Here is a 16,001-nt window from a genome sequence, read left to right on the forward strand (position 1 = left end):
CTGGCTCGATCACGTGCACACAAACTTTCCCCCAACCAACGATTCTCAAACCTTATACGACAATCACAACACACATTCCACAACCCAAAACACACCCGAAAACATGAGATCAAACCTTCAAAACTCCCCACAACACTGCCCTAGGCCGAACCCCAAAACTCTCGGCCAACACACACAAACCACCCGAACCAAACGCTGTTTTCCCCGAGCCATCTCTTGGCCAAACACACCCACATACATCCCAAAGACCACACACTCAGATTCACACCCATTGCACATAAATACATCACCCAAAAACATACATCCATCAGAAAAGCGCAGTTCACTTACAAAAATCATTAAAAATCACCAGACCTCCAAAGAAGCTGAAATTTACACACCACACCCAAGACACATCCAAGTTTATACAGTTAAAAATTCGTATCAAAAAGAGATCGTTTGCTCAGTCAAAAAGGGGTCGGAACCCACTGTCAGTTATCACCAAAAACATGTTCAACACCAACACATAGCCACAAAACCTATTCAGCATCTAAACCATCCAAAAACGTCCTACTTGCATGTTTTTTTCGAAATTATTAAGAGTTAGGGTCTTGGGTTACCTTTCCCGGATAGTTCAAACGTAGATCAAAAGCTTTCCCTACTCCGCTTCCAAATTCGGTACGAGAGAGATACCTTGACGAAACCAAGAAATAAATGAGAGGGAGTGAGAGGGAAAGAGAACCGAGAGGGAGAAGGAGGGAGAACTTACCGGCGAGAGGACGATAGCGAGAGAGAGAGGAGAGAAAACGATTATGAGGGAGAGATGAGAGAAAAGAGAGAGTAACGGTTGTTGTGGGAGTGGGGAGGTTGAGAAATTTGTGGGAGAGGGGGAGGGGTTTTCGAAAAAAAGAGAGGGAGAGGGAGAGGAAAAGAAATTAATTAATTAGGAGTAATTTAACCCATGACTTAATTAATTATCCCCCTTTACAAAAAGCTTAGGTAAATAATATCACATCCACAACAATAATATAAATCAATTAAGATTTTCCACACCATATATTACACAAAATCATCCATTAAGTAAAAAGAAATAAAAAAAAATTATAAACTTTCGGATATTACATTCCTCCCACCTTAACAAAATTTCGTCTCGAAATTTGTCTAGATCACTCAAACAGCTCCGGAAACTTCTCTCTCATCTTATCTTCTAATTCCCATGTTGCTTCTTCGACCCCATGATTCCTCCACCGTACTTTCACCGAAACAATTGACTTATTCCTCAATTCTTGCACCCTTCGATCCAAAATGGCCTCGGGCTTCTCCTCATAACTTAGATCGGGATTTAGGACCATCATCTCTTCTTGGTGAACTATGTGTGCGGGGTCAAACACGTACTTCCTCAATTGTGACACATGGAAGACGTTGTGCACATTCCCAAAGCTTGGTGGTAGGGCCAATCTGTATGCTACCACGCCGACTCTATCCAAAATCTCGTACGGCCCGATAAATCGGGGTCCCAGCTTTCCTTTCACTCCAAAACGCATTATTCCTTTAGAAGGGGAAACTTTCAGAAAGACCTTTTCTCCGACTTCAAATTGTAAATCGGTCCTTCGAACATCCGCATATGATTTCTGTCGATCCTGTGCCTCCTTGATCCTCCCACGGATTTGTCGGACAATCTCTATCATCTCCTCTATAGAGTCTGGTCCGAGAATTCTTCTCTCACCCACTTCATCCCAATAAAGTGGCGATCTACACTTCTTTCCATACAATGCCTCGTATGGAGCCATCTTGATAGTCGCCTGGTAACTATTGTTGTACGCGAACTCAACCAATGGCAACACTTCTTCCCAACCTACACCTCGATCTAGCACCACGGCTCGCAGCATATCCTCTAAGGCTTGAATCGTTCTCTCTGACTGCCCATCGGTTTGTGGGTGGAAGGCAGTACTAAAATTCAACTTAGTCCCCAACTCGCGCTGCAGGCCCGTCCAAAACCTAGAGGTAAATTTGGCATCGCGATCGGATGTAATTGTCGCTGGTACTCCATGCAAGCGTATAATCTCTCGCACATATATCTTAGCCAACTCGTTGGATCCATAGGTAGCACGAACCGGTACAAAATGAGCAGATTTGGTGAGACGATCTATAATCACCCAAATCACAGTGTTTCCTCGCTGGGATTTTGGCAGTCCTGTCACAAAGTCCATTGCAATATGTTCCCACTTCCATTCTGGAATCTCAAGGGGTTGCAATCTCCCATAGGGCCGTTGGTGTAGCGCCTTTACTTGTTGACATGCTAGGCATCTCTCCACAAATGCCGCAACATGCTTTTTCATACCGTTCCACCAAAATTGCCTCTTCATGTCCTGATACATCTTGGTGCTTCCTGGGTGAGCAGCGTATGGTGTTTCATGTGCTTCTCTCATGATTTCGATCCTCAGGCCTTCATCCTTAGGCACACACAACCTTCCCTTGTATGTGAGACCATTATCCGCTGCCTCACGAAAGTTTCCGAGTTCACCCGCCCTCACTTCTGAGCGAATCTTCTCTAATAACGTATCTCGCCGTTGAGTTTCCACAATTCTGGCTCTTAAGTCGGGTTCCATCACCAACGTGGCTACTATTCCTTCCACAGTCTCGGGCATTCTCACTACTTCCAACCGCATCTTACTGAACTCTTGGATTAGACTCTCCTCGATAGTAAGAAAGGTGGCCAGCTGAGATTGAGACTTCCTACTAAGAGCATCGGCCACTACGTTTGCTTTTCCCGGATGGTAGTTTATACCACAATCGTAGTCCTTCACCAACTCGAGCCATCTACGTTGGCGCATGTTCAACTCCTTTTGCTCAAAGAAGTACTTTAGACTCTTATGGTCCGTATATATCTCACAACGGACTCCATAGAGATGATGTCTCCAAATCTTCAGTGCATGTACCACGGCTGCCAGTTCTAAGTCATGTGTCGGATAGTTCAGCTCATGGGGCTTCAATTGCCTCGATGCATATGCAATCACTTTCCCCTTCTGCATAAGCACACATCCAAGTCCCACCTTCGACGCATCCGTATACACCGCATAGTCAGTCCCTGACTCCGGCACAGCTAGAATTGGTGCGGTGGTCAATTTCTCCTTCAACAACTGAAAGCTCGCCTCACATTCTGGTGTCCAATTCATCTTGACTCCCTTTTTCAGTTGTTGTGTCATTGGCCTTGCTATCTTCGAGAATCCCTCAATGAATCTTCGATAATAGCCTGCCAGTCCTAAGAAGCTTCGAATTTCATTTTGTGTAGAAGGTGACTTCCATTCCTGTACAGCTTCCACCTTGGCCGGGTCTACACGAATCCCATCTGAGGTTACTACATGTCCAAGAAAGTTCACTTCCTTGAGCCAAAACTCGCATTTACTGAACTTGGCATATAATTTCTCGTCCCTTAGAGTTGCTAGGACGGTTCTCAAGTGCTCTTTGTGCTCCTCCACGTTCTTCGAGTAAACGAGCACATCATCGATGAAAACTAGAACAAACCGATCCAAATACGGATGGAACACGCGGTTCATAAGGTCCATGAACACTGCCGGGGCGTTCGTCAGTCCAAAAGGCATCACAACGAACTCATAATGACCATACCTTGTTCGAAAAGCCGTCTTGGGTACATCTTCTCGCCGAACCCTCAGCTGATGGTACCCAGACCTCAAATCCATCTTAGAGAAGACTCCTGCCCCTCGAAGTTGGTCAAACAAGTCGTCTATCCTTGGTAGTGGATACTTGTTCTTCAGCGTCAGTTTGTTTAGCTCTCGATAGTCGATGCACATCCTCATCGTTCCATCCTTTTTCTTTACAAACAACACTGGTGCTCCCCATGGCGACACGCTAGGTCTAATGAATCCCAATTCCAGTAGCTCTTGTAGTTGCACCTTAAGCTCCTCCAACTCTTTTGGCGCCATCCTATAGGGTGCCTTGGATATTGGTGCCGATCCGGGCTCCAGATCGATCGTGAATTCTACTTGCCTGTCGGGTGGGGGTCCCGGCAATGCATCGGGGAAGACATCGGGATATTCACTCACTATCGCCACATCTTCTATCTTCCTGTCTTTCTTCTCCTCCCCATTCAAATAAACAAGGTACGCTGGACATCCCTTCCTCATCATTGTAGTGGCTTGCAGCGCGGAGACAATGGACTTGCGTCGGTTCATTGAGATTTCGTAAAACCTCGTCGGCTCTTTTCCTGGGGTTTCAAACGAAATTTCCCTTTCTCTACAATGAAGAGTAACGTGGTTCTCCGCTAACCAATCCATACCCAAGATTATGTCTACGCTACCCATCGTCATTACTTGTAAATTATGAGCCAACAAACTGAGTTCACCTATTCCAAAGTTCACACACGCACAAGATCGGGATATATCTATAGTCCCGCCTACCGGTGAGGTCACACTCATAGTGGGTTCGGTCTTAACAGTAGGTAATCCTAATGTATCCACACAAGAAGTTGATATAAAGGAATGCGATGCACCCGTATCAAACAAGACAACTATAGGCGTGTTGAGAAGTGTGCCCATACCTGCCAAGTTTCCTTGCCCAAAGGTTTCTTTCCCGTTTGCCGGCTGCTTCCCCTTCAAGGCGTAGGCTCTTGCTTGCGACGGCAGTCCTTGGCGGCGTTGTTGCGGTTGAGGTGCAGGTAGTGCCTGGGATGGTGGACGGAAGCCTAACTGGTTCTGTCTCGTCCCCGTTCCCATGTTCTTATTTGGGCAACTTCGGAAGTAATGGCCACTTCCACCACAGCTGAAGCATCTAGGGTCTCGACACTCTCCGGTGTGGTACTTGAAGCATCTTCCACATTGAGGGTTCCTCGGCGGAAAGCTTGCCCTAGGGTGATAGGTATTCTGTCTCCCGCCATTGTAGGGTGGGTTCTTCATGTGTTGTGGCCTCTTGCCACCATACTGAGTGTGATCACCATCCCACCTCCTCTTCTCTTGATGACCTGACTGAGCTTGTAGGGGTGTCGCGTTTGTTGTCGCCACCACTTTTGGTTTAGGGAGTGCATCTTCCACGTCCAGTGCACAAGTCAAGATCTCCGAGTAGGAGAGTTCTCCTTGACAAGCCAATGCGGCCTTTATCTCATCTCTGAGCCCGGCCCGGAACTTCACCGCCCATTTCTCGTCGGTGTCCATCAACTCGGGCGCATAACGTGCCATCTGCGCGAGGGCTCGGTCGTACTCAGTTACAGTCATTCGGCCTTGGCTCAGCGTGTGGAATTCTACCACCTTGGCCCGTCTGTACGTCTTTGGGACATATTTGTTATCAATCTCCACTTTAAACTCCTCCCAAGATAGCGCTTCCAGGCGTGCAGGATTCATAGTCCTTTGCCGAGTCTCCCACCAGTAATCGGCATCACCTGATAGTTGAAAGGTGGCGCAAGCAATGCGCTCCCTATCTGTGCACTCCATGACCCTGAAAATACGCTCGAGGCCGCGTATCCACTCTTCGGCTTTTGAGGGATCTCCCTGTCCATCGAATTTAGGGGGATTCTGCCTGGAGAACGTAACTATGAATCTTTCTTGCTGAGGCGGGGGTGGAGGTGGTGGTGGAGGTGGTGGTGGAGCGTTGGGTCCTTGTTGTGGACGGCGTTCACGTCTTGGCGGCATTCTGATTCAAAATCCAAAAAGTGTTACTACAATTCTCATCCAAAATTACCACTTTCTCGAAATTTTCTCATAATCTTCAAGTAGTAAGATGCAACACATAGGATATATATCAAAATCAAATTCTCATTAAAAGAAAGGAGGTCAAACGTTGTTTCCCAAGAGCAGATCGTACTAAAAACAAAACTAACAAGACATCAACTATTCTATTTCTAGACTACGACTCGATCATCCTCATCCATAGGCCCTTCCTCCGGGTCCTCGTCATCGTCCTCCTCGGAGTTCCCTTGCGGAGCCTCCTCGGGTTCCTCCTCATAGTCATCTTCAAACCCTTGCTCATCCTCGTACATACTCACGTACTTGTCCTGATACACGATCCCTTCTTGCACATCCTGTGGGGGCTGCTCCTCTCGAGAGTCTACCAATGCACAATACACGGCCTTCCGAAAGCCAGCCATGTCGCCCACCATGTCATCGGTAACGGGCTCATGCCACGTGTACCTCCTCGCCGTTCTTTCAGCCCACTCCTTCCAGCTGTCAGGGAGCAATTCTATTAGCTTCTCAATGCCGTCATGCTCTGTCACTCCGAACTCCTGAGCTGCCCTCCAGAGGGTGTCGAAGTGCGCTACGAACTCAATCAACGGTATGTGATCCTTCTTTCGATACACTCTATACTCTCTGAGCACCCTCTGTGCCCTAAGTCTATCACGATCACTCCGTCGCGGGGTTCGGAACATACGCGCCATCTATAGAAAAACAGAAACAATCGCCTCGCATATAAAAACAGGGTGCATAACCGAAGAAGAGAGATATATGTGTATGCAGACGTATCACTGTTCTAATTCCAAGCCCGCTGGTGTTCAAAGGCCATAAGTCCTTATCTACTATAGGTCCAAGAAGCACTAGTGAAACCTCTCACGTCTAAGTTCAAACAGTCAAAAGGCCAACACATTCACACGTAACAGCTCACATCAACATTCACGTCATCAAAGCATCACACATCAGCCACATGCTTTCATATAAATTCAACACACAAAAACAGTTCATAACTCTCATAATTTCCAACTTTTCACATCACTTTGTACCCTTCCACATGCATCAATATTTACTTACTTTCCAAAAATCATTTTCAAAACCCAAAATCACAATTTCCTCCACTTCCATATACTTTCCAAAAATTCAAAATTTTCATTACCTCATTTCAGGTTGAGTGCGATGAGTCGGATGTTGAGCCAATGACACTTTTGAAAACTTACTCAAAACAGAAAAAGACTCTTGGATCCAGAGCAGAAAGAAAACCTAGGCTCTGATACCACTCTGTCACGCCCGCATTTCCTAAGGATAGGAAGTACGGTGGACCGCGACTAGGGGAGGAATAAAGAAACGGGGAAGAAAGGGGAGAACAAGAATACTTGACCCGAAACGTTTAATTAGAGGAAGTTCACTTCAAAACAAAGTACTGTAGCGACATTTCTAAAGTTAAAGTAAACAGAGTTTAATTGAAAACATTGTATCGGATTACAAAGCAGCGGAACAGACCAAGAGATAGATAATGTCGGGTATGACGACACGACACCATCCAAAAGGCAAAGTAAAAACACAATTTTGACTTTGATTGCTCAACATCCGTCATCCCCATCGTCGCTCAACCTGCACATTAAGAAAACAACATGCAGGGCTGAGTACTTATTGCACTCAGTGGACACACGCCAAAATCATAGTTTGTCATGCCATAACAGTGTAACCTTGGGGTTTTAAGTGTAAAGAAAATAACCCAAGTACACTAAAACATATTTCATAAATTCGACTGCGCAGTCATTTTCAGATATTGCCACCCTTATTCCCACCATCATACACTATCTGATCCAACGGGTGACAAGGGGCGTGGCCACACCCCAGGTCAACTAGACCGGCCAACTTGCTCTCAGATGGCTCCCGATCTCGTGTACACTAGCCTGAGGGTTCGCAGCCCAACAGACCCGAATTCGATTAAACATATGTGGTAAACCACTTCAGATAGGTTTCAAAACAAAACAATTGGCAAGACAAACAGTTCACCTCCATAAACATTTCCGGAACAGAGTCCGTATTTGAGATAACCCACAAAATAGTAGGGTAGAAAAGCCCACCTCGATTGCTTAGCTTTTAAACAGTTTCCTTCTTCAACCACAATTTCCTCGTAAAAGATCACCCTTTTGAAAGATAAATAAGTATCATAATTAGAATCAGGAAAGACGGGGTTTAAACGACAATGCATGAATCCTACGTGGATGATTTCGACATCTAGCACGTTACACGTACGCACACTTAACAACATCTTATAAGTCAATCACACAAAAACACACGTCCGAAACACACCACGCACGCACCCGACACGCATACAACGTACTCAAGACGCGCACACGACACACACGCAACACTCATACCCCCGGCATACCCTCACTGTGCAAACGGCTCACTTGGCTCGGAAAAGGTTCGGAAAAAGGATCGGCGTCTCGGCCTGGCTCGGTGTCTCGGCCGCCTGGCTCGGCACCTCGGCCGGCTGTCTCGCCGCCTGGCTCGGTGTCTCGGCCGACCGTCTCGGCTGCCTGGCTCGGCACCTCGGCCGACTGTCTCGGCCGCCAGGCTCGGCACCTCGGCCGACCGTCTCGGCCGCCTGGCTCGGCACCTCGGCCGACCGTCTCGGCCGCCTGGCTCGGCACCTCTGCCGACCGTCTCGGCCGCCTGGCTCGGCACCTCGGCCGACCGTCTCGGCCGCCTGGCTCGGCACTGGCTCGGCATCTGGCTCGGCACCTGGCGCGGCACCTGTCTCGGCATTGGCTCGGCACCTGGCCCGACATCTGGCTCGGCGTCTCGGCCGCTGGCTCGATCACGTGCACACAAACTTTCCCCCAACCAACGATTCTCAAACCTTATACGACAATCACAACACACATTCCACAACCCAAAACACACCCGAAAACATGAGATCAAACCTTCAAAACTCCCCACAACACTGCCCTAGGCCGAACCCCAAAACTCTCGGCCAACACACACAAACCACCCGAACCAAACGCTGTTTTCCCCGAGCCATCTCTTGGCCAAACACACCCACATACATCCCAAAGACCACACACTCAGATTCACACCCATTGCACATAAATACATCACCCAAAAACATACATCCATCAGAAAAGCGCAGTTCACTTACAAAAATCATTAAAAATCACCAGACCTCCAAAGAAGCTGAAATTTACACACCACACCCAAGACACATCCAAGTTTATACAGTTAAAAATTCGTATCAAAAAGAGATCGTTTGCTCAGTCAAAAAGGGGTCGGAACCCACTGTCAGTTATCACCAAAAACATGTTCAACACCAACACATAGCCACAAAACCTATTCAGCATCTAAACCATCCAAAAACGTCCTACATGCATGTTTTTTTCGAAATTATTAAGAGTTAGGGTCTTGGGTTACCTTTCCCGGATAGTTCAAACGTAGATCAAAAGCTTTCCCTACTCCGCTTCCAAATTCGGTACGAGAGAGATACCTTGACGAAACCAAGAAATAAATGAGAGGGAGTGAGAGGGAAAGAGAACCGAGAGGGAGAAGGAGGGAGAACTTACCGGCGAGAGGACGATAGCGAGAGAGAGAGGAGAGAAAACGATTATGAGGGAGAGATGAGAGAAAAGAGAGAGTAACGGTTGTTGTGGGAGTGGGGAGGTTGAGAAATTTGTGGGAGAGGGGGAGGGGTTTTCGAAAAAAAGAGAGGGAGAGGGAGAGGAAAAGAAATTAATTAATTAGGAGTAATTTAACCCATGACTTAATTAATTATCCCCCTTTACAAAAAGCTTAGGTAAATAATATCACATCCACAACAATAATATAAATCAATTAAGATTTTCCACACCATATATTACACAAAATCATCCATTAAGTAAAAAGAAATAAAAAAAAAATTATAAACTTTCGGATATTACAAGAACATCGCGCTCAGCAAGGCGTGGGTGAGTGTTTGCGATGATCCTCTCATTTCGAACGAGCAAAGGATCGTCAACATGTGGGGCAAGATAGCAGCAGCCTACCAGAGATTTTGCCCGGAGGGGAGGCCCCGCAACGGGGAGGATTGCCGGAAGGGCTGGAACCGAATCAGGGCGGCGGTCTCCCGATTTTCGGGTTTGTACACCAACGCACTCCGCATGATGAGCAGTGGCCAAACAGAGGATGACTGCAGGAGAATAGCGGAGAAAGCCTTCCCAGTGAAGGGTTTATACAAGGACTTCACCTACTGGAACTGCTATCTTGTACTGAGCGAGTCCGAGAAGTTCCGAGTAGGTGTCGACTCTGGCTGGCCGAAGAAGCAACGACTGAACTACACCGGCGATTACAGCGGCAGCAGCGGAGGTTCCCACGACCTCCCCGAGACGACGCAGGAGTTCCCCACGCCGCGTTCGGTCGGTGGCCGACCTCGCCCGATTGGGCGCAAGCGCGCTCAGCAGGCGGCGAGAGGGAACGCCGGAGCTTCCCAGGATGTCCAGTCGGCATCCCCCCTTGGCCAATCCACCCAGGAGCTCAAATTCTTCGCTCGCGCCCAAACGCGCGCTCAGTTGATCAAGACGATGGCCGAATGGCGGGTGGCGACGGATCCCGTGGAGAAGAGCGTGCTTCAAACCTTGCTCATGAGCCTGCAGGACGAGTTGGAGGCTATACGGAGGGAGACCGGTGGCGGCGGCGTAGGCGGCGGAGGCGACGGCGATGGTGGCGGCGGCGATGGTGGCGACGGAGGCGACGACGACGGAGACGAGGAGTGAATTGTCACTCTTTTTTATTAATGTATTTTTTTTTAAATTAATGTACTTTTTTTAAATTATTGTACTTTTTAAAACTTTAATAGTATTATTAAACTTTTCCCGTATATGTCTCGTAAATTAAATTTCGTATATTGTGTGATTGTTAATTATGTCATTTTATATAATTGTTATTAGTGATGTGGCTATTGATGTGGCTGGGCTATTTATGATGTGGCTAGGCTATGGCTGGGCTATTTATGATATGGCAGGAGGATTTTTAGTGCTGATGATGTGGCAGTGGCTGGGCTATGGCTGGGCTATTGCTGGGCTATTCCTATTGTGGATGGCCTTATACCTACAGCCGTAATTGTTGACTTTATCTATCACTCATTCCTTAATCTCCGTGCCCAAAAGGAAATGTGCGAGTAGTGCGGGACGGAGGGAGTATATCATTTTACATTCTTTAATTGCAAAATTGTTAATATATCTTTACTCTATAGTCTATACTAATTGATGAAAGTGCGTACCATCTAAATCAAGCATTGACAAATGACAAGAAATATTTGAAGTGAGTTACGTGCATGTTTTCATAAATCACACATATATCTCTGTTTATTTATTAATAAGTTTACGGTTTAGATGATAATAACAAAACCAATAATCAATTAGGTCAGCAGTCAACTTTTTGAGGCACCACATAAGCATTTTGTGAGTTAAAACTCAACTCATGTAGGAATTAGGTTCATGCCCACTACATGGTTTCTCAATTAAAAATAGAACAATCTAAAATTTTATTGTGAATATGAGACTATGAGTAGTTCTCCTAATTTGACTGTTCTCTGCTATTTGTAATTATCTACAATATTTATCTAAAAAAAGAAAGGGGGGAGAAAATAGAAACAATAAGAAAAGGAAAAAAGAAGCTTTATGTATCTTTAATTTTTGATGGGACCTTATTGTTTTAAAAGGAAAAAGGTTTGGCTATTATCAGTTTCAACTAATCAGGAAAATGGGTGTAATTTATTTCCTAAAATGGTATTTTGTCTCGGTTTGGAAACTCAAAACACAATTTGAACTTTTTAATAGATCAATGTATATTGGTTTTCAAATAAAAAGATCTATGTATGTTTGTATTTAAACAAACGTGAACAATTATTAAATGCCCAATTAAAATCGACACTGATATCTCACTTAATTACACCACTAAATACTGTTATTGTCCATAAATGAAGATCCGATTCACCTTAAGGAGATGTTAAAATATTAAAGGCCACGGAATAATTGCAAAGGTAAAAACAGCTCGTGCTTGTTGGGTATCGGTGGTGCACACCCGAACTCCACATTAGTATGATATTGTCCGCTTTGGGCAAAGCCCTCACGGTTTTGCTCTTGGGGTACTCCCCAAAAGGCCTCATACTAATGAAGTTGGGATAGCCCATTTATATGCTTGCAACTCTTGTCTATTCTCCGATGTGGGATATGGTTTGCTTCACCACAATCCTCCCCTCAAACCAAGACCACCAGACCAAGACCACATGTCTGTGCCCCCATGTTACAGGTCACCAGGTCACCACAAGTCTTGGTCGAGCTCACGGAGAGACATCGGAGAACTTGCAAGCGCAACCCACCGAACCCCGAGCCACACAGGCCCAGCCCCTGAACCAGGGCTCTGATACCACTGTTGGGTATCGGTGGTGCACACCCGAACTCCACATTAGTATGATATTGTCCGCTTTGGGCGAAGCCCTCACGGTTTTGCTATTGGGGGTACTCCCCAAAAGGCCTCATACTAATGGAGTTGGGATAGTCCATTTATATGCTTGCAACTCTTGTCTATTCTCCGATGTGGGATATGGTTTGCTTCACCACAATCCTCCCCTCAAACCAAGACCACCAGACCAAGACCACATGTCTGTGCCCCCATGTTACAGGTCACCAGGTCACCACAAGTCTTGGTCGAGCTCACACACCACATCGGAGAACTTGCAAGCGCAACCCACCGAACCCCGAGCCACACAGGCCCAACCCCTGAACCAGGGCTCTGATACCACTGTTGGGAATCGGTGGTGCACACCCGAACTCCACATTAGTATGATATTGTCCGCTTTGGGCAAAGCCCTCACGGTTTTGCTCTTGGGGTACTCCCCAAAAGGCCTCATACTAATGAAGTTGGGATAGCCCATTTATATGCTTGCAACTCTTGTCTATTCTCCGATGTGGGATATGGTTTGCTTCACCACAGTGCTATATATTTAATCTACAAAAGTAAGTATATTCCAAGTAATCATAAAAGGAGTTGTTTTCTTTTTAAAATTCAAGCAACTCAATGAAATTCCTAACTTAGATCCTAAGCTGTCACCTGATAATGATGTTACATTTCACGGTGAAAATGAAAGATGTAATTCACATGATGTACAGAAAAAGAAGAAAAAATCAAACCCAATATTATTAATTGGTTACTAGCCTATTACCCCATGTTGTATAGTACTTCCTCCGTTTCATAGTAATGGAGGCGTTTCTTTTCGGCACGGAGATTAAGAAAAATTGTGTTAGGTGAGTTAAGTACATGGAGAATAAAGTGGAAAATGAAAAAAGGTAGAGAGATGAAGAGAGAGTAAAGTAGGTGTGGAAAAATGTGTTGGCTTTTACTAAAAGGGAAATAACTCTATTACTATGGAACGTACCAAAATGACAAAATGATTCTATTACTATGGAATGGAGGGAGTACTCTACACGATATTTTTGCAGGTCATGAACACCTTCCCAACACTAACACCACAAAATTAATAGGTTTGAGTCAGCCTTATCGATTTCGTATCATTATCAGATTGGCATGTTAGAAATCCAATAAGTAATTATTTTATTTTTTATAAAATATATATTAGGTTAATTCTTTAGGTTCGTGTAATCATATTTGTATCGTGCAAATCAAATTTATATATCAGGTTTAATCATGTAATATAACATCAATTTTAATCATGTAAAGTGTAAAGCATGTTCGAGTCATTATCGTGTCATTTGCAAGCCGTGTTCGGATTTGAAGGTAGCAGGTCGGGTTGGGGTTTGGTTAAGAATTTTCTTAATATGTTAATTTCAGGATATACCTTATTGGATTGTGTCGTAATCATGATGATCAGATAATAGCCTAATACGCACGATTTGTCATCCATATTAGCAACTCATAGTCCTGTTTTTTGAAATTAGGATATCAGTGCTTGACTATCAAACTATGTAAGTAACTGCTTGGCATCCAAACTATAGGGATGGTAGTTAGTTGCCATATCAAAAATTCTCACCAGGAAAACCAAAACACTCAACCCATCAAGAAACAACTCCACCTCAGCTAATGCTAATACAGTTAGTTCATAGTTGTTAGACCATCCCATTCCATTCCATTCCCCTTCCCTTCCCAATATCTCTCACACACATTCAATCCCTCTTTTATGCCTCATCTATATTTTCCACACTCTCAACCCCATCACAAAACACACACACACACATTTGATCATTTCAATATGCCACAAAACTTGTACTACTACCACTCATCAACAATGAGTAGTCCATCAAGAATCATGCGAAAATCCATCTTCACATTCCTCCAAAACTTCCACCACCTCTCCACCGGCCCGGCCCTCCTCCTCCTCCCCTTCGCGGCCTCCACCCTCCTCTCCCCTCCCCTTGTTGCCTCCTCCCGCCTCTTCCCCTTGCTCCACGGCCGCCTCCACTCCCTCTTCCTCGCCGCGGGAATCCCCCCCCAATCCGAGCTCTTCGACATCCTCAACCTCAAGCTCGCCCAAACCCTCCTCTCCTTCTCCTTCTCCCTCCCCTTCTCCCTCTCCTTCCTCCTCCTCGCCAAGGCCGCCGTCGTCAAACTCCTCCACCACAATAACAACAAACAATACTCATTCTTCTCCCTCATCTCCACCTTCTACCGCCTCGTCGCCACTCAAATATGCAACTCTCTCCTCATCCTCGCCACCAACGCCACCTGCTTCTGCCTCCTCGCCGCCGCCTTCAACTTCTCCGACGCCTTGAGCCTCTCCTCCCCGAGATTCCGGCTGCTTCTCTCCGCCACCGCCGCCATATGCTACTCGATCGCCCTTGCCAACGCCTACATCGTCTCCGGCCTCGCCCTCATCATCGCCGCCGCCGATGACTCCGGCGCCGGCGCCGGCGGAATCAGCCCGATTCTGGAGGCGTGCGTGGTGATCCGGGGCAGGACCTCCACCGCATTGTCGCTGGCGGTGCCGATGAATATGGCGCTCGCCGCCGTCGAAGCTCTGTTCCAGTACCGCGTGTTCAGTCCGTTCAGCCGCGAAATGAAAGTAACTCCGGCGATGGTGACGGAGGCGGCGCTCGTCGCCTATATCTACGCGGTGGTTCTGATCATCGACACCATTGTCGGCTACGTTTTCTTGAAGAGTTGCAGAGAAGAGCAGAGTGATTTTTGCCCTCACCGGATTGAATTCGTCAAGCAAGGGAAGGGGATGGAATCGGTGGTTTGAATTTCAACATTCATTTGTTTTTTTCTTGGGAATTAATAAAGGTGTGGATCAGAATTTGCTCTGTTTTTGAGTTAGAAAGTTTTAGCTGTGAAATGTAAAGATGAAGACAGATTCTTGGAAGAAATCAGAAATTGAAGGAAATGGAGTATGTAAATCAAAATAGTGATACAGAGTTATGTGAATTTTCTGCCATTTCTGTTTTTCTTTTTTCAACTGCTTAAGAATTTGTGTTTTGTTCATTAGAAAAAAAAAACTGACAGTTGACGAACATACATACATTTCTGGTATATATGTTACATTATTAAAGGAATTTGATTTTATTTGTGGCTATTATAATTGCAAATATTTTTACCATATTAATCAAGAGAAAGTTATATATGCTGCTCTGCCTCATTAATATGCATTGTGTGTATTTATGATACCATTGAATAAAGTGATCATACTAAATTAGTATACCATACATTAGTACATAGTACTATACATTTTTATTTAGGAAAATGTGACATGATCAGGTTTAATCAAAGATAGTCCTTCACCAAGTTCGATCAATTTAATGTGCCATATTTCATGAAAATTACTTTATCGATCCCTTGAAAATGGTCCATAATTCATAAGGTCTGTCGTATATTTTAACGTGGAATTGGAAATAAGAAAGAAAATAGAAAAAAAATAGTTGAAATGATATAAGTTAAAGAAACCTACAGTTTTAATAGTGTTTAATTATATGGTGGAGTATGTTGTAAATTAAATGATGTTTGAGGGGAATGACATAATGTGTTGTGAAAAAATTTCGAAAAATGAGATTATTTTTTGTTGATAAGACCAAGTTAGAGAAGATTGGCCTACTCAATCTGTTTAACCATTTAATTTTACTTTTTAAATTTAACTATTTGTAAGAAAAAAAAAAGATTATAGAGCATATGTACCGTTGAAGGGAAGTTAAATAGGAAGAAAGAGACTGTACAATTGAATATAAAATATAGTTATAAACAGTTGAACAGCATTTTCATTGCCCCAATGAGAAGTTTGGGTAGTTAAGACAGTTGAACTTATTTCATCTAACTAGTACTCCACCCAAGCCAAGTGGCTTTCAATTTTCTTAACAT

The 16,001-nt window shown here is 44.9% G+C and overlaps 1 protein-coding gene across 1 annotated transcript; it reads left to right on the top strand.

Annotated features, from left to right (window-relative positions):
• The first annotated feature begins 13,941 nt into the window (after nt 1-13,941).
• Nucleotides 13,942-14,895, top strand: LOC121764419. Its single transcript, XM_042160438.1, has one exon. It carries the CDS (start codon nt 13,942-13,944, stop codon nt 14,893-14,895), a length of 954 nt encoding a protein of 317 aa, XP_042016372.1.
• The last annotated feature ends 1,106 nt before the right edge of the window (nt 14,896-16,001 follow it).

The sequence above is a fragment of the Salvia splendens genome, chromosome 14, assembly GCF_004379255.2.
Source record: "Salvia splendens isolate huo1 chromosome 14, SspV2, whole genome shotgun sequence".
In the NCBI taxonomy this organism is placed as follows: Eukaryota; Viridiplantae; Streptophyta; class Magnoliopsida; order Lamiales; family Lamiaceae; genus Salvia; species Salvia splendens.